Genomic DNA, 18,245 nt, shown 5'->3' with positions numbered 1-18,245 from the left:
GGATGGGGACATGGATGTGGACACGGATGCGGACACGGATGTGGACACGGATGCGGACACGGATGTGGACATGGATGTGGGCATGGATGTGGACACAGATGTGGACACGGATGTGGACACGGATGTGGACATGGATGTGGGCACGGATGTGGACATGGATGTGGGCATGGATGTGGGCATGGACATCCCTTCCTGGGTGAGGAGGGGACCCGAGCACCTTGGGTGGAAACCAGAGGGCTCTTTTCCAAGGGTGGAAAAGGAATTTCCCAAGGGATCGGCATTCCCTGGGCAGGGCAGAGTGTGCCCTCACAAACCTCTGCTCCCACTGGTGCCCCCAGCCTGGCTGTGCCAGAGACAACCAAGTGATGCTCCCTTGTTGAACCTGACCCTGGAGAAGGTCCCGGTGCTCCGGTGGGATGTGAGGCTGGTCCGGGCAAGCCACCAGCTCTTAGTGAATGAATCCCAGGCTCTGGGGGCTCTGCACGTATTTGGAGAGCAGCTCCAAATGGTGTTTGCATTGAGGCAGCAATTGCAGCCCCTGGTGGGGCCGGAGGGGTCCGGTGTGTTGAGGTTGTGTCTTTGGCTGTGTGGTGTCTTCCCAAGGCAGGGAGCAGGGAGCTTTCCAGACACCTGCGCTCTCACCAGCCACTGCCACGGGGCTCTTTCATTGCTGTCAGTGGAAACAGGGCCTGAGTTTGGCCGGGGAACTGCCCCTGTGGTCCCAGGAGCTGCAGCACAAGGGGTTGGGAGCAGGAGGTCCCCCCCTCCTTCAACACCCCCCGAGCCTCAGTGCAGGCCATGGAGGCTGCTCTGTGGAGGGAAGGTGCTAAAGGCTCTGCCCCAAACCAGCCCTAAGGAGCCATCCCACGGAAAGGATGGAACCAGACCCCGAGGACAAACTGCGCCGGTGGGGCTGGCCTGGACCGCCCCCGTGTCCTCACCGAGCTCCCTCGGCCCTTCCCGTTCTCCTCAGCAGCCCTTTCCTCCGCTGTGTGGCTGTCGAGGACCTGGATTTGCTTCCCTGCTGGTGGTAGGGGAGAGCAGAGCTGGTGGAGCAGCGATGCTGCAGATGTGCTCTGGGATGCGCGCAGGGACAGCGCACACAGGGGCCCTGCGGGGGCACAGGAGCCTGTGCAGGGGCAGTGGTGGGATTCGGAGCTCGTTTAGGGCAGGGTTTTTAAACACGTTTTCACGGAATCAGGGAATCCTGAAATGGTTTGGGCTGAAGGGACCTTGAAGCCCATCCAGCTCCAACCCCTGCCACGGGCAGGGACCCCTTCCACTAGAGCAGCTTGCTCCAAGCCCCTGTGTCCAACCTGGCCTTGAACACTGCCAGGGATGGGGCAGCCACAGCTTCTCTGGGCACCCTGTGCCAGCGCCTCAGCACCCTCACAGGGAAGAGCTTCTGCCTAAGAGCTCATCTCAGTCTCCCCTCGGGCCGGTTAAAGCCGGTCCTCATTTTGCTCCCATCAGTTCAGATTCACTTCCCCAGCAGCCGCGTCCAATGCTGGAGGACGCGCTCCTGACCCAACGCAGAAGCCGAAGCTCTGGGGCTGAGCTGCTCCCGAGGCTGGGGTGCAGCGGGGGAGCGCGGGGAGCGCGGCTTTGCTCCTGTGGCACCGCTTCCTCCCCTCGCACGGAGCCAGCTGGGATGAATCTGCTGCTCCTTGATGCGCCCTCGCTGGGAGGCTGCCGCAGGGGGGGTTTCTCGCTTGTTCCCAGCGCAGATGTGCTGGGGAAGGGAGGGTTTCCTGGTGCGAGCGCTGCTCCCGGATCCCTCCCGCTGCGATCAGAGCCTCGCGTGCCTGCGCTGCCCTGGGCCCCTGCCAGGGCGCGGTGGTGCCGAGGTGGCCGCGGGGCTTTGGCTGGGAGCAGCCAGGGAGCTCTGGGGAGCAGAGGGAGCGCAGACCCAGCCGCCAGCTCCGGAGCCTGCCCTGGCTCGCCTCGTCCTGCCGCCGCTGGCAGATGTTGCTCAGGGAAGCGGTGCCGGGCTCCCGGGGTGCCCATGGGCTGCATCCATGCACAGAGCTGAGCCCTGCTTTGCGTCCCCCTGTCCCTTGCTCTGAGATGGTTCCAGGCCTCAAGTGCCCGTTGGGCCACGGGGGAAAGCACAAAGCTGGTGAGAAAAGTGGGGTTTGGTGAAGAGCCAAGGGTGGGTGCTTGTGGGTGCTGGGGCTGCAGCAGGATGGGGCCGGGCGCAGCTGGCTCTCACCCCACATCTGCACCAACATCCGCGGTGGTGCAGGGAGGAAGGGGCAGTGCCCGTGCCCCACGGCAGGCACATGCACGGCTCTGGTCTGTGCTGGGGTGGGTGCCCTTGGCTCTGCTCATCCCCAGCAGAAACTGCAGCAAGGAACTGGAAGGAAAAGAAGGCTTTTGGCAGCTGGGTGGTTAAAACCCCAAAGCAGACCCTGCCGAGCACCACGAGGGGTTGGCTGCGATGTGTGGAGGTGGTGGCAAGCACTGAAAGACTCAGAAGTGCTCAACTAGAAGGGATGAAGAAGCCAGCAGGACACCCTGGCTCCCACTTGCCGAAGGGCAGTTGCCGTGGGTCCACCCAGGGGTGCTGCACCGAGGGCAGCCCAGGTAACCATGGAGCAGGGAGGGGAGGGCTGATGCTCCCCTGTGCGGTGCAGCCTCCGCTCTTGGCTTCTGCTCACGCCCTCCATCCCTGGCTGCAGATGGGTGGAAAAGCAGCCAGCAAATCCTCCCTCTGCCTCTGGCTGCTCGGAGCGGGCTCTCGGTGCAGCCTTGGATGCTTTTCATGTGGCTTTGCTTCAAATCACCCAGCACAGAGGATGGAGCCTGGCGTGGGCAGGGCTTGCCCATGGACCTGCTGGTCCAGGGGTCACTGCTCACCTGCCCGGACAATGTGGGGTCCCCAGTGCTGGCGTGGGGAGGCAGAGCACGGTGCGGGCTGTCTCTTTAAGGCAGAGAAGGGAACTCTCTGCGTGCCACTTCGTGGAGTTCAGAGCAGATCCCTGTTGTCATCAGCATCTCATTGCATCTCATCCCCTCCTCGCCCTCCCTGGCCCCACCTCCTCCAAATCCGCGTTTCTGCATCCCTTGCTGTCCAGCGCAGAGCCGCAGGTGAAGGTCTGGCTGGTGCCTGCACATGGACACACGGACACGGACACCACAGACACGCACCCTGCACGCACCTCTGCCGGGGACAGGCACCTGCCCACTCGGAGCCTGCATCCTCCTCCTCCCGGCGCGCGTGGCTGGGAGCAGCTCCGGCTCTGCCTCTCCTCCCTGCCTCTGCCTGCAGCAGCAGCAGCAGCGAGGGGAGCTCGGTGCGGCCCCACTGCCCCAGGGGACAGAGCTCTGCAGGGAGCCAAGCCCAGCCGGGGGGCGGGTGAAGGGCCTCGGGTCCAAAACATCCCCAGCATCCCCGGTCCAGAGCATCCCAGTATGTGATGTATCCTGAGGTCCAGAGCATTTGGAGCATTCTTATGTTCCAGCACATCCAGAGCTTCAGAGCATCCCGCTATCCAGAGCATCCCTGGCACCTCAAGCATCCTGCCATCCAGAGCATCCCTGGCACCTCAAGCATCCTGCCATCCAGAGCATCTCAAGCCTTCCTGGCGCCCAGAGCATCCCCAGCGTCCAGAAGCAGTGTCCAAGGGCATCCCGGAGCAGGGGGATTTGCAGGGATGAGGAAACACCTGGCTGTGAGTAATGGGGAGGAGAACCTTGCTCCTGCTGATGGGCTCCTGGGACCGTCACTCTGCCCTGATCGGCGGTGAAGAGACAGAGCAGGGGGAGAGGAGGAGGAGAGGAGAAGGGAGGATGGATGCACGGGGATGCCTCTTCTCGCCCTGGTGCTGCCCCCTGCCATGATCACCTAGCACCGGGCGTGCTGGCGAAGCTCCCTGCAACTCCTCATGGAGGGTGACTTGGGAGCCCCCAACGCCAGCGTGCTGGGGGAGCGCTCGCTGCTGGTGGGGAGCAGCTGGGTGGCTGCTTTCCTCTGCTTCATCATCCTGCTGACCGCGGCGGGGAACTTCCTCCTCATCCTCCTCATCGTCACCCAGCGCTCCCTCCGCAACACCTCCAACTACTTCCTGGTGTCGCTCTTCATGTCCGACCTGATGGTGGGGCTGGTGGTGATGCCCCCGGCCATGCTGAACCAGCTCTACGGGCGCTGGGTGCTGCGCAGTGACTTCTGCTCGCTCTGGTACTCCTTCGATGTCATGTGCTGCAGCGCCTCCATCCTCAACCTCTGCATCATCAGCCTGGACCGGTACCTGCTCATCATCTCCCCGCTCAAGTACAAGCTGCGCATGACCTCCTGCAGGGCCCTCTGGCTCATCCTGGCTACCTGGACCTTGGCCGCGCTGGCCTCCTTCCTGCCCATCAAGATGGGGTGGCACGAGCTGGACTTCGAGGTCCGGTCCCCAAACGTCACCTCCCGCGGGGACGAGGACCAGTGCCGGCTGCTGGTCAGCCTGCCCTACGCCCTGGTGGCCTCCTGCCTGACCTTCTTCCTCCCCTCCACCGCCATCTCCTTCACCTACTGCCGCATCCTCCTGGCGGCCCGCAAGCAGGCCGTGCAGGTGGCTTCCCTCGCCTCCAACGTGGCCACCGCCACCGCCGAGGAGGCCACGGCGCAGGTAAGGTGCCCATGGGGACGCTGCTCCTTGCTGGCACCCGTGCTCCGGGTGCAGGAGGGCGTTTGTGGCTTCTGGAGCCAGCAAAGCCAGGCTGCGGGGGGGATTTGGGGCAACATCCACCTCCTTGGTGTCCTCTGATGCGCCCCCCCCGTGTCTTGTCCCAGCTTTTAAGCTGCTCGGGAGCACAGGAACAGCACAAGGAACGTATTGAAACCCAGGCGAAACTGAATGGAGCTTCGCCTCCCTTCTGGCTGGGTCCTTCCAGGGGGTTTTAATCCTCCCTGACTTCCCCCTCCTCAGTCCTGGCCGCGGTGGGGGTGAGGCGGATGGGGGAGAAGGGGTTTAAACCACGGCAAATGCCAGGTTCCAAGGGAGCCTTTGGAAGCGGCAGCGCCTGTTCCTGCTCCCTGGTGCCTAACGGGAGCTGCGCGATCCCTCCTTGCATCGCTGCTCAGCCTCGGGTGTGTGGCTTTTATCACCGGGGCTTGTTTGTGTTTCTCCAGGAGAAGGTAATTGCCGCTAAATGTAACAGCTTTAATTCCCTATAATGGGCTTTACTGACCTCGGGTCCTGCAGGGAATGACAAACGTAATTGCCTTTAAATACCTTGATTTAGTTCGTTGCTCTCTCTTAGACAAAAGCAGCCGAGGCTCTGGGACTTGCCCAGCTCCTGCACGCGATGGGATGCGCCAGCCTTTCCAAAGGGAAATGAGGAGGGAAGACCAGCGACAACAGCATCAATGTGCCTTTTCTGCCCGCAAGTCAGGGGTTTGGGTGCTGCAAACACCTCGAGGTGCTCGGGTGCTTTGCTCTGTGTGAAACCAGCACCACCCCCGCGTCCCAGGAGGCTCCTCCAGGGAATCCTGGAGTTTCCCCTTTCTAACCACGTTTTCCTTCTCTTTTCTGGGCCCCAAGCTGGGTGCCAACGGGCCCCTGGTGATTTCTGGCAGAGGGCTGAGCTAATGGCTTCGGTTTGGGTTGCAGGGACAGAGCCCTGAGCTGTGGGCTCTGCAGGCTGACATCTCCGATGTCCTGCCTTTAACCACAGAGTTTCTGCTCTAAGCAGCAGCTCAGGCTGCACCTTCAGGGCATGTTTTATCCTCCCCAAAGCCCTGATGAGCCGCGTTTGTCTCTCAAGGAACAGCCTGACGAGAAAGCCTCTGTTTTCCAGTTACAGCGCTCCCAATGTTGAGGGCTTCTCTTGCCTCCTCTCCCCGACGCGCGGTGCAGTGCGTGTCCCCTCCTGCCCACTGCCCAAAGGGAAAGAACTGCAGGCTCTGCACTTCCCTGCAGGCTGGGGCCGGTATTCCAGCTGGTGGGAATCGCTCATTGTCCCTTCTCCCTCCCCAGGCTCCCCGCGCCCCGAGCCAGCCCGCGGCCGGCAGCGAGAGCAGGAGGTTCACCAGCAAGCACAGCAAGAAGGCGCTGAAGGCCAGCCTGACGCTGGGCATCCTCCTGGGCATGTTCTTCGTGGCCTGGCTGCCCTTCTTCGTCACCAACGTGACGCAGGTAAGGCTCGGGTGGGTTTGACATGGCGGTTTCAGTCGGTTTTCACTTCGAAACCAGATGGGTTCAGGCTTGGGCACCTGCAGGAACTGCTGGAAAGGCTCCAGGACCAAAGGGACAAGGGATGGGGCAAGAGGAAATGGCCTCAAGCTGCACCAGGGCAGGTTTGGATGGAGCTGAGGAACAATTCCTGCCCCAGAGGGTGCTCAGGCATTGGAACAGGCTGCCCAGGGCAGGGCTGCAGGCACCATCCCTGCAAGTGTTCGCACACCCTCAGTGCCATGGGTTAGGGGTGGCCTTGGCAGTGCTGGGGTAAAGGTTGGACTGGATGAGCTGAAGGGGCTTTTCCAACCTGGATGATCCCAGGATCTCCCTGTGGAGCAGCATCAAGGAAAGGCCCTTTGGAAGGGTTCTGAAGGGTTTCTGTGAAAGGGAGGTGCTGCCACGGCTGGGAAAGGGCCCGGGATGGGGGCTGAGATGGGCCCCGCCGCTGACCCTCGCTGTGTGCCCCCAGGCAGTGTGTGGCTGTGTTCCAGCCGGCTTCTTCGACGTCCTCACCTGGCTCGGGTACTGCAACAGCACCATGAACCCCATCATCTACCCGCTCTTCATGAGGGACTTCAAGAGGGCCATGGGCAAGTACCTGCCGTGCTGCCGGCGCCCCGGGGAGCCGCGGCCCAGCGCCATCTCCCTCTCCATGAGGAACTCCAACAGCGGGGCCCGCGCCGCCACGTCCCTCAGGAACGTGCTCACGCTGCAGGCTGAGACCGACTCCGGGGTGCTGGGCAACGAGCACAGCCTGCTCCCGGCCCCCATGGGCAGCCTCGGCGCGGAGCCCCCCGACACGGAGCTGCAGCCCCGGCAGCTCAGCACCCCCCTGGCCTGAGAGGGGGGTCCCGGAGCTCCGAGTGCTGGGAAGGATCCGTGCCAAGCCCTGTTTCACCGCCCAACGGACCTGCCTTGTTCTCCTCTCCTCCCATCCTGCCTCTGCTCGCCGTCACCAAGCGCTTGTCCCTCTCCAAGAGATGCTCCTTGGGGCCTCTTCTGGTCACTTGGAACCTTGGGCACCACATCTTCCACAGCCAACATCTCCCTGGAGCTAAACCAAGGCCTGGCTTTCATCTCCCACTCCCACAGCCCGGTGGGTCACCAAATGCACTGAGAGCAACGGGGGAAACGGCATCCCATGACCCACGGGCAAGAGGTTTGGGAACAGAACATCCCATCTGGTTGGAGGTTAATCCCCTCGCCTGACTGGGGCTGTATCGGTGCTGCAGTGAGCAGCAGCACAGTGAAACCATCGTGTTTAATCACAAACTGCACAACGGGGGTTAAACGTGATGCAGAATGCTCAGCACCACTTCCTGGCTCCTCAGCAAGGTGTGGGTGTTTGCCTCCTTTGTGGCTCTGTGGGTATCCTGACAGGAGATAAGCTTCCCTTTGGATTGCATCCTACAGCTTCCTATTTTTGGCATGTGCCCATCATACTTTGACAATCCGTCAATTTTTAGATGATGTGGTTAAAAAAATAGACTTTTTATTCCCTTTGCAATGAAAATGTAACCAAATATTGTCTTTTAAACAACAATTCCAGCCCCTCCGCAGCCACCAGCAGAGAGAAAAGTGACTAAGGCAGCAAGTGGGCACTTCAAACGTGGAATAACCCAATGAGTGCTTTTAGCAAATCCCTCCTCAAGTGCCTTCCTGACGCAGCGATGGGCCGGGGCTGCCCCTTTGGAATCAGACTGCTGCCTTTTTCCAAGCACTCGCTGTTATCCAGACAAACCATCCCTGCGGGACCGGATGCTGGAAGAAGCCACCACACACCAAGCAAATTGCATTGGTTTTCTTTCCACATCACCCACGTGTGTTCCAGAACTGAACAAGGGGTTGGTATGAAGAAATCCACGTTTCCTTGCTATAAATGCCCCCCACCCCAGGGCCAGCAGTGCCTGTGGCAGGACTGAGCCCGGGTCCAAACAGCACAAGGGGTCGTGCACTTTTGGTACCTACCTGAGGACAGATGGGGTTTGGCATCGAGCATGAAGTGAGTGCATCTGCCCTTAAACTGCTTTACGTATAAACACACTCTGGCTGTAGCTCCAGTGCAAAAGGAGCTGGCAGACACCGGGTGCAGTGTGTGAGGTGACCGGATCAGCAGGCACAGGATGTGGGAGATGGATGGAGCTTCTTCAAGCCAAATGGTCAAAAGCAGTACCACGACTCACTGAGCCAGTTCTTTGCAATGAGGTGCTTGCTTGTGGACAAAGCTTCTGATGCCACGGAGGAATCACGGCCCTTTCCTGCAGGCAACAGCACTGCCCTGCAAAACAGGCTGGGGGCTTCCAGTCCTTGGGATGTTTCCAAGGCCCTGCTCTGGAATCAGCACTGAGCAGCACCGAGCCCCATGACAGCAGGATGTGGAGAGAGGAAAAGCCCCCAACAACGTCAGACCCCAAACCAGCCACACTTTGGACTTCAGGAGAAGTCACCTGCAGGTAAGGTGTGCACAAAGCTCGGGAAGGGAAGGGAAGGTGGGTATTAAAGTAGCTGCTGGGACAGGGAGGGAGGAGAAGGACTTGGTGTGTGAAACGGGAAGCTGCAGCCGTGCTCCTTCCCCTCTCATGAGTCAAGACCTTCTGATCTGGAGGTGTTTCTACACGAGAAGGTTTCTCCTCCTGCCCTGTTCCTGGTAGATGCATTTGCTCGGGCTCAGCAGCAAAACAGGTCAGAAAAGAACCTCTGATGGAAGATGTGGATCAGTCCCACATGGGTTTGGAAGGCTCTGTGTGGTGGCAGATGTAAAGTGGGGTCCCTCCCTCCGGTGTGAGACTGGGGGAGCAGAGAGCGGATACCAATTAGCTCTTACGGAAGGAGGCAGAAATTAAACAGATTCATCCTATGCCAAGTATTAAGCCAATGAAAAATATGCCTGGAGGGGACTTTCAAGGCTGGAGAAGTGTGTGAGACACAAAAGCAAAGTCTCTGTGGGTTGCTGGCTTGCAAAGCCTGGGAGGAGGTTTTACAGAGCACTAAAGCACAACCAGCCCACTCTGTTTGCTCTGCTGTGTTCACCTGGGGTCTCCAAGTGTGTCTCCACCTCGAGCACTCACTGCACTCAGCTCCCAGTCGTGTTGATGGGGAAATGCCCAAGCCTGCACACCAAACCTACAGCAGGCAGGGAGAGGAGCCAGGCAGCCCCAGGTCTTCACCTCCTCACTCAGCAGAGCTGAAGTGTGGGCACTGGGATGTAGTGAAAGCCAAAGCCAAATCGACCACCAAAAGGGGGGTTCATTTCCTAGAGCCCCTCTCCTCAATCTGCTTCAAAGTACCCAGAGACACCTCTTTCCCAAGAGTTCCACAGCAGAAACACAGCCCCTGATGGGGAGAACTGCTTCCTCCCAGGACAAACCCACTTTGTGCAAGGAGGGAAGCGCTTCCTGAGGAGCAGGGCTGATTCAGGCAGGAATCAGCCCCTTCTCCATGGGAGATGCTGTGGGCAGCTGCTCCATAAGCTCTGATCCAGTGACACACTGGTGCCATGCTCCAGGCTCTCAGGAGGGTCTGAAACCTGCAGCTGCAGCTCTGCCAGTGCTACCGATATTCCTTTGGGAATGCCAGTGCTTTGGAAGCAGTTTTAGCGCTGGTTGAGCATCTCTGCCCAGCACAGAGCTCTAATGTGCTCCTTCCCCTGCTGCCTGTTCCTTGGTTCCTCCCAGGACAGGGCTGGGGGAATCTGGGCAGTGAGCACTGGCTGGGAGAGCATCACTTGCAGCCACATCCTCATCCTCCTCCTCCTCCTGCACAGTGCCTTCCTCTTCCCGAGTCCTACTGCCCACTGCTTGCTGGGACTGCCTGGCTGGAGGGGTGGAGAAGCTGCCACTGCCCTTCTCTTCCTTGGTTTTTATGCCCACAGCTTTGAGGATCGTGTCCATTTGCTTCATGTAGTCCAGGTGGCCGTTGACCTGCAGAAAACAAGAGTCCTGTTAGTGGGGAGGCCGTGGGGAGCCTGGCTCAGGCAAGTCCTTCAGCTCAGGAGCCACCAACATCATCAGACTTGGGTTTAGCTCTGAAAGGCTGGAAAAAAGAGGTCTGACAAATGCAGGTGCCCATTGATAACCTGAGCTTGCTGCTCCCTGCATGGATGAGTTTTCCTTTAAGGGGTGTTTAAGTGCTCGGACGTTGCTGAGTTACAAACCCCCAGATTCTGGGTACCACAAAGCATAATCTGCCATGGGCAGAGATACCAGACGAGCTGTCTTAGTTCAGCTCCCCACTCTCTGCTCAGTCAAGTGCCCTCATCGTGCCTTAGGTCCCTAAAAGCAAAGATTATCTTAATTGTAATATAGTAATTCAATCTCAGAACAGCTACCAAGTGTGTGAAAGGTTCTTGGCTGGAAACAGTGACCTGGCCCACACTATAGGAAACTGGGAGCCTGAGGCTAGCCTGAGCCAAATTAAAGTCAGCAATACACAAACACACACAGTTTTACTGTGAGTGATTGCTGAGATAAGATAAACCCTTCTGAGATGGAGGCTGGAATGCTCCATTCCAGACAGGACGCAGGAAGGAGAGAGAACCTCCTCTGCAGGTGATTGTACTCCACTGTGAGGGTGCTGAGGCGCTGGCACAGGGTGCCCAGAGAAGCTGTGGCTGCCCCATCCCTGGCAGTGTTCAAGGCCAGGTTGGACACAGGGGCTTGGAGCAAGCTGCTCTAGTGGAAGGGGTCCCTGTCTGTGGCAGGGGCTGGAGCTGGGTGAGCTTTAAGCTCCCTTCAGCCCAAACCAGTCTGGGATTCTGTGATTATTGTTAGATGCTAAAGGCCAACAGGCTGAAGGCAGAAGCTGCCTTCTCTGCTTCAGGTCTCCTGTGCAAGGTATGATTTGCATTCTAAGATATTTAAGCATCTCTGGTAAATTCAGTTTCTAGCAAATTAAACCATTCCTGACCCAGGCAGGAAACTCTCTCAGGCAACACCACCTCTTCTTTTCCCACGTGTTGCTAGGAATTAAGGAATTTCCACAGCAGGGAATGCCTGACACCACATTCCCAGGTTTCCTGCTTCCCAGGAAGGGGCTGCAAAGAAACCCGGCCTCCTCCCTCCTTGCTAGTCTGGCTGGGTCCTTCCCTGCAAAGTCAGCAGCCAGGCTTAGCAGCACACCTTGACCCAAGCCTAAAAGAAGCCTCCTTTCCTGCATGGGTGGAATTCAAGCCTCGGAGCTGTTTGCAGGAAGCAGTTTCTGAGTGGTAACATTTGGATGCATTCGGGACTTGGAGCAAAATGAAGTTTTTAATCAGCACATTACTAATGCAATATGTGGCTTTAACCAGCCCAGATGGCTCAATGGGCTCTGCCTGTTTCCAACAGATTAGTTAATTAAAATAACCACTGAAGGGCTAATGGACTGGCTGTGGTGTGCATTGTTCTCTGAACAAGGCTGAACGTTTTACTGCTCACCAGGGGGGCTTGGTGCTAAAGAGAGAAACGAGCAGTGTTGGAGAAACAAGGAGGAAATGGGCTTTTTGGGAGGGGTTGGGAAGGCTCTTGTTTGGGTGCTCTGAAACCTCTGCAGTCACCAACCTGTCCTGATCAGCACTGAGGAATTTCTCAGCCTGTCATGTTCTCTAGTTACTAGGGAGAACAAATCTCCTCTGCCCCCCTAAGGAGAAGACTTTTGTAACTCCGCATCATCCAGCAGCAGGAATTCCTCGAGTGCCATGATCACTGAGAGGTGCTGGGTATGAGTGGTTCTGAAGGGCTGAACCTTCCCTGTGCTGCTAAAAGAGAAGCTTAGGCCTTCTGAAAGCCTGTCTCAGATGCCTGCTCTAAACGTCTTGAAAGGAAACTCAATTCTGTCTCCAGGATGGCCCAGGAGAGAATTCCACAAAGCCAGACCAAGGCAAGCCCTGAGAAGCATTAAGAGGAGGTAGGACTCTTTCTCTGCTATAGAATATATGTGCCAAATCCAATACTGTGACCTTAAGTACCGAGCCATCAGCAAAAGAACAGCAAACACATTTTCTTGCTGCTTTCAAGCTGTGCAGCCATCCTGGTGGGAAAATGTAGTGATTCCATCTCTTAAAAGCCTGTTTTCCTGTGCTGAATTCTTCCACTGGCTTGGCTGCACAGGAGATGGGATGGGAACATTGAAAACGTTACAAGGAACAATAAAAGCATTAAAGGGAAATAAAAAGTTGCTTCAATATCTGTCAGAACAAAGGGCAGGAGGAATTCTGGAACAAATGGAATAGAACAGTGTTCTTGTAACCAAAGCAAATACATTTATGCTCGTTATAAGGAAATGCAAGCAGTGGGGTAGGTTTATCAGTGTGCATCAGTGACTTCTCCCCTGTGGTATCTTATTTTATGGCTGCTTTGACGCACTGGAAAGCACAAGCTGCCTGTATCACTAATTCTGATGTGGGACAACAGCACTGCACTGCCTGATCTCCAAAGGGCTACTACAGGTGACAGCACTGCTCAGGTGGATCCATCAGTCAGCTGGAAGGAGCAATCAGTCTGGTACTTTGGAAAGGTTTCCATAGTTCAAATCCACCCCAAAGGACCAGAAATGTCATTGAGAATAATGGGCTATTAAAATTCCAACTGAAGGCTTTCTGTTGGGTGCAGTAAGTGCCATAAAGACACAGTTCAGTTTATGGGAGCTGCAGCCCCCTCCCTGGAGATGAGCTGAGCTGTGATGCTGCTCTCCATAGTGATGGAGCAGTTCTGGGTGGAGAGGGCCAGGGGACAGAGACCAGTGTGTTTGAGGAGGGATGATAACAGGATCATCTCCAGACACCACACAGATCTCTCCATTTGCAAAGCCAAGGCAGGCTCCACATGTGCTGGTGAAGAATAAGAAAAGGAGAATTTATCTGCCATTAGCAGCATGGGAAAGGAAAGACTTCATCATGTCACCCAAGCCCCTGTGTCCAACCTGGCCTTGAACACTGCCAGGGATGGGGCAGCCACAGCTTCTCTGGGCACCCTGTGCCAGCACCTCAGCACCCTCACAGGGAAGAGCTTCTGCCTTATCTCCAACCTGAACTTCCCCTGTTTCAGTTTGAACCCATCACCCCTTGTCCTATCGCTGCAGTCCCTAATGAAGAGCTCCTCTCCAGCATCCTTGTAGCCCCCTTCAGACACTGGAAGGCATCATGGCCTATCCATGCTCTCTGCTGGACTTCCCACCACACATTCCTCCTACTCCTTTGCTTTCAAGTCCACTCCTGGTTTCTGCAGCAGTTAAACTGCCCAGAGAAAGCCCTGTTCTTGACTTGTGAACCCGCCTGAGCACACACTGTCTGTGCTCTGACTGGAGCAGCTCTGCAACACACAGATGTTAATGCAGGATGTCATCTCCAATAGCCCATCTGAACAAGCAGCAATCAGTCTAACCCACCACAGCTCAATTGCTTCCTCGGTCTCTGTAACAGGTGCTGTCAAATAAATCTAGTGGATAAATCAGCCCCATTGTAACCATTAGGAAGGTTTTATAACTGCATTTGCTGAGTGGGAGGACAGTTTTTTCTCTGTTTTTTTAATGACAGCTAGCTAAAACCCATACTAATCACGAGAGACACGCAGTAAATGCCTCAGAGGTGAATCCCTGTTCATACTGGAATCTCTTAGTCCTGTTTATACTGAGAGCTCTTAGTCCTCCACTTATTTGAGGATTCTGAGGAAAAAAGAACCAAGCTCTTTGGACCCAGCCCAGTTTTCATCATGGATGGGCAGGGAGATGCCTAAATCAGTAGGGAGGCTGCCTGTATAATACTTTCACACTGAGCACCTTTGCATCACCTATGCTTTGTTATGCTGGCACAGCTCAGCCTTTCTTATTCCTGGCAGGACACTCCTGGGGATGGGATCCTGCAAAGGCATCTGCAGGGATGGAGCCAGTCCCCATTGCAGAAACTCTCTCTGCACTGTACTTGCAGCAAAATCCATCTTTGCTTTAAAACAGATTGCCCCTGAGTGTTTCCTGCCCATTCTTGCTCCTTTCACTTGTCAAATATTCATCAGAGTGTTCTGTAATTCTTTTCATAAAGCTCCATGGTCTGGAAAATGGATCCAGACAATGATACCTCATCAAGATCGGCTTCTCCTCCTGCGGGAGTTGCTTCCAACCCCAGTGCTTTGCAGTCAGATGAAGCAAGTGGAAGTGTCAGCTCCCTCTGAAAGGAGAGCAGTACTGGGCTGTCTGGGTACAGATGCACAGCAATGGAAGATGAGCAGATAGCAGCTCTGCAAGCTTATTCATTTAGAACTGTAAATACTGCAGCTCTGGGGGCACTGGGGCTGCTGCCAGCCAGGCAGGAGGGAGTCTGCATGGCTCTGGGGAATTCAAAGTCCAGGAAGCAGAAAGTCAACAGAAAGAGAATTTCTGAAGAGAAGTCAAAAAGAGGAGAGGAACATGGGCTGAGCTGACAGGAGTCACCCAATGCCAACACCGCTTGACACCTTTGGCCATTCTTCTTTTCATGCCAGCAACAGATGTCACTGCTCACAAGTGACTAATGGCAACTCTGGGGATGGGGAAGAACTTGCCTCTGGGCACATGTGGAAATGCAAACCTAGAAAACCCAGTGAGATGCAAAGATACAGGAAAAACAACAGTGCTGGGCCATGTTTAAAAGCCTTTACTACAGCATTTCCTTCTGGGAAGCCTCTAGTTTGTTCTGCAGGGTCTCTATTTGATCTGTAGAGCATTAAGCCCTGTATTTTCTGGCAAGGACTGGCCATGGCTCAGGTATAACGAATGAAATGAGCAGGTAACAGTTGTGTACTTATAGGCTCAGCAGGCTGGTGTGCCAACAAATCTGAAAGCACTTGAGTGCTTTTGGCTCCAGAGCAGCATTGACAGTGGGGACATTCAAACTGCAGCATCTTCCAATCCACTTTGCAGAGTGAAAAATGAACTAAAACATGAAGATGTGGCAAAACAAGAACTGTGTGTCCAAGATCACTGTGTATATGGATAAACAAGGAAGTTTTGCATGAATTCCTGTGAAAGAGCTCACTCATCAGTGAAGACAAAGCAATGAGATCATTAGTTTGCTTAAGGTAATTGAGTTGAACATTGCTAGACATGTAATCCAGTGGCTTTTCATTAATGACACCGGATAGCTTTGAGGAAGTTGATGTCTACCAGGCACATGGGTGAGTATCTTTCTGTTTCCTGGAGACCTCCAACAACTCATCATAGAGCTGCTGCAATTAGAGACTGGCTCCTGCACCACAGCACCAGTGCAGCCCAGAGGACCAAGGTACAAGGTCTGTGGACTTGTCCCTGTATGGACCTGAATGATGTTGAAGGCTCCACCAAGACAAGGCTGCAGACTGCAGTGTGTTTGAGCTCCAGGTTTCCCAGCTGCTAATCCTACCTATGTGCCCTCTACAGGGCTTGCAAGACACCAGGATCTTTCTTGGAGATAATGGCATTTTCTGTCTCCAGGATGAGGTATTTCACAACAAAAAAGTCCTCAAAATACCCAAAAAGAGAGGCAGATTCTCCTTATTTTGCTCAATACTGAGTGCTGGCTGGGCAACAAAATCTATAGTGAAGTGTGAGATCAGTAGGGAAGGGAAGCACACAGAGGCGCTCTCTTCAGGATCCCATTCTCCTCTCATCAATGACTGTGAAGTTGCAGTGCTGCAAGCAAAGGAAACACTGAGCAAATCAGTAGTATTACTTACTACAGATGAAAGGTCCATGTTTACCATCCTCCTGTCCTCCAGGTCGACTGGCTGGAGGCCTGCAACATTGATCTGGGCAGAAGAGGTTCTGTACACAAACCCCAGAAGCCAGTCCCCCCTAGGAGCAGAGCAGAAGAGCACGAATAAATCCTGTTGCCAAAGCAAAGTAATTTGTAGAGATCACAGCAGGTTCCTAGGCCATGGTTGTGTAAGTCTGAATTGAATCCTGAGTCATGGGTGTAGCCTCTATTATGTGCAGCAGGTTGAAAAACCTGACCCTTCTATTCCTTTCTGTATTTGCTTAGAGATTGCAACACATTCACATATTTAACTTTTTTAATGTACTAACAGGTAGAACATTCTCCAGCCTATAGAGAGCTGCCAGCATGATGAGGCCTACACCACCAATGTTGCTGACATAAAGATCAACTGTGAAGCTCCTCGGGGTGCTCCTGATTTAGAGGTACAGTACAAACACATGGTTTCAATGACAGAATAAGGAAGAGTCTGTTCCCACTGTACAGCATAGCCATAAGTCACTGCAGCAGTGTCAGGGTGGACTGTAGCATGATGAGTCCTTTGGCAATAACCTCCTGGGCTGAGCAACAGTGTAAAATCTGTGCACCTAAATACTGTGGAGTAGATTTAAGCTGTGGTGTTTGTACTCTGTGATGGCAGGAGGTGAAATACACCTGCACAGGTGTCTGTTTCTAGCTGCTCCTGTCCACTCCAAGATGGTCTACGTTAGAAGTTGTAAATCTACAGAGAGCTCTGCAAAACCTTTGCAATGCATCCTTGCTACTCAAGCACGGGTTCTTTCAAAGGCTGAGTGAGTCTGACTCATTTGGTTAAGGTTTCCCACTAGGAATTTGTAACCCTGCTGTGAAATGGGATGGGCCAGCTCTGACAGTTGGGTTTCACTCTCTGTGTCCTCTCAGGCTGCAGAGCTAAAGGAGACAAGTCACACTGGCCTGGAGTTCAACAAATTAACCCAAACAACTGTATGAGTCTGTGAAATTGGGCCCACACCTGATCGTGCAGGAATTCTATTCAATGTAACTCATCTGATCTAAACACAGTTACTCCTAAAGTGACAGAACAAAGCCACAATTGGTAGGAGTGAGCGACCAGAGGCATCAGGTGAGGTCATACCACTAAATCTTTGTATAATCCTTCTCTCATATCTAATAGACTCACATAAGTTCTCCCTATCTCTCAGCTACCTCCTCCAGCTGCCCTCTTGCTAACTTAGTAACCCTCAAATCCAGCACTGAGGGCAAAGTGTAGAACCAGCAGAGTGGTGACAGGCTCCTCACCTGCTTCATCCTGTCTGGGAGCAACAAGCTACAATTTCTACATCATTTTGCATTCAACATTCGATTCATGAGCAGAGACAAACCAAACTACTGCACACACACAGGCACAAACACACACACACTGTTTTATTCCAACAGCACACGCAGACTTTGGAACTATAACAAGATCTTTTGGGGGGATTTCGTACTGTAGGAAATGAATACACCAAGCTTTCTGGAGTGAAATTGGGGTTTGTATAACACAGGCAGGAAGAATATTTGCCAGGGCAAATTCAGTTCCATGCTACAACTGCATCCAGCATTTCTGGCTGCTTGGAGGACCCCAGAAGCACTGCCAAGGAGGCAGGAATTGCCTTTTTCTTCTGTCACATGCAGAACTCCTGTCAGTGATTTGCACCTCCAGCGGCTGTAAAACCTCCTGTGATCCAGAAAGGACAAAAGCAACAATCTACAACCTCATCTTACACCTACATACACATAGAAATACACATGTATGTGTGTACAGAAAGTACCAGCAGCATTTTCAGCCCTCCTTGACCCAGGCTCATGGCTTTATAGGCTGCCTTGACTTGCAGTTACATGTTCTTTACTAACCTTCTTGTCTGGTTATGTCTCACTTTATTTTCTCCATACTTTTAGTCTTCCCTGCTTCATTCCTTCATTTTAATGTCCCCTTTTCCAATTGTGGTGGTAAGCAGTGTTCTGGTCACAATTATCTCCCAATACAGAGTCATTAGATTTGATACCATCACTTGAATTCTTGATTAGCTTTTATAAGATTGCTTCAGCTGTTTCATGTCTCTGAATCTCCCTCTCCTCACCCAGCACACTCTGCAAAGCAGTGTTAAAGGCTGCTATTTGGTTTCAAGGTAATGTTTCTATTCTTCCCCATCCTTAGTAAATTTAGTACAACTATTCCAACTGTACCTCTTTTGTAAGTAAAATATCTTGGTCATATGGACTATCCTGACCAGAAACTGACTCTAGATATAAAAAGTCATCAATTTGCTTGAGCTCCTTCTCTTGCTCCCCACCAGCAGTGCCTGGTGAATTGTATCTCAAAGCTTTCTTAGATTTTAATTCTCATTCTTTACCTGTCAGTG

The 18,245-nt window shown here is 54.1% G+C and overlaps 2 protein-coding genes and 1 long non-coding RNA gene across 6 annotated transcripts in view; 2 read left to right on the top strand and 1 right to left on the bottom strand.

Annotated features, from left to right (window-relative positions):
• Nucleotides 1-3,883: 3,883 nt before the first annotated feature.
• HTR6 (5-hydroxytryptamine receptor 6) lies at nt 3,884-7,327 on the top strand. Its single transcript, XM_062622874.1, has 3 exons — nt 3,884-4,616; nt 5,967-6,125; nt 6,637-7,327. The coding sequence occupies exons 1-3, from the start codon at nt 3,888-3,890 to the stop codon at nt 7,006-7,008; spliced, it is 1,260 nt and encodes a 419-aa protein (XP_062478858.1). The 5' UTR covers nt 3,884-3,887; the 3' UTR covers nt 7,009-7,327.
• A 558-nt stretch (nt 7,328-7,885) lies between these two features.
• On the top strand, nt 7,886-17,323 carry LOC134165781 (uncharacterized). Its single transcript, XR_009965647.1, has 3 exons — nt 7,886-8,620; nt 16,178-16,289; nt 16,765-17,323. It is a non-coding gene; the product is annotated as an uncharacterized LOC134165781 (long non-coding RNA).
• TMCO4 (transmembrane and coiled-coil domains 4) overlaps nt 9,545-18,245 on the bottom strand; it is a 32,491-nt gene continuing 23,790 nt past the window's right edge. For all 4 annotated transcript variants that reach the window (XM_062622871.1, XM_062622869.1, XM_062622872.1 and 1 more), the window contains exons 13-14: nt 15,827-15,944; nt 9,545-10,087 (exon numbers count right to left, since the gene is read on the bottom strand). In XM_062622871.1, the coding sequence (XP_062478855.1) occupies nt 9,797-10,087; nt 15,827-15,944 (409 nt within the window). In that variant the 3' untranslated portion in view covers nt 9,545-9,796. The remainder of the gene's footprint in view (nt 10,088-15,826; nt 15,945-18,245) is intronic.

This window comes from Pezoporus occidentalis, unplaced genomic scaffold (assembly GCF_034315485.1).
Source record: "Pezoporus occidentalis ecotype Australia unplaced genomic scaffold, CSIRO_AGI_Poc_V1 ctg249, whole genome shotgun sequence".
Lineage (NCBI taxonomy): Eukaryota > Metazoa > Chordata > Aves > Psittaciformes > Psittacidae > Pezoporus > Pezoporus occidentalis.
Note: the sequence above shows the minus strand (reverse complement) of the source record. Positions and strands in the feature narration are given on the sequence as shown.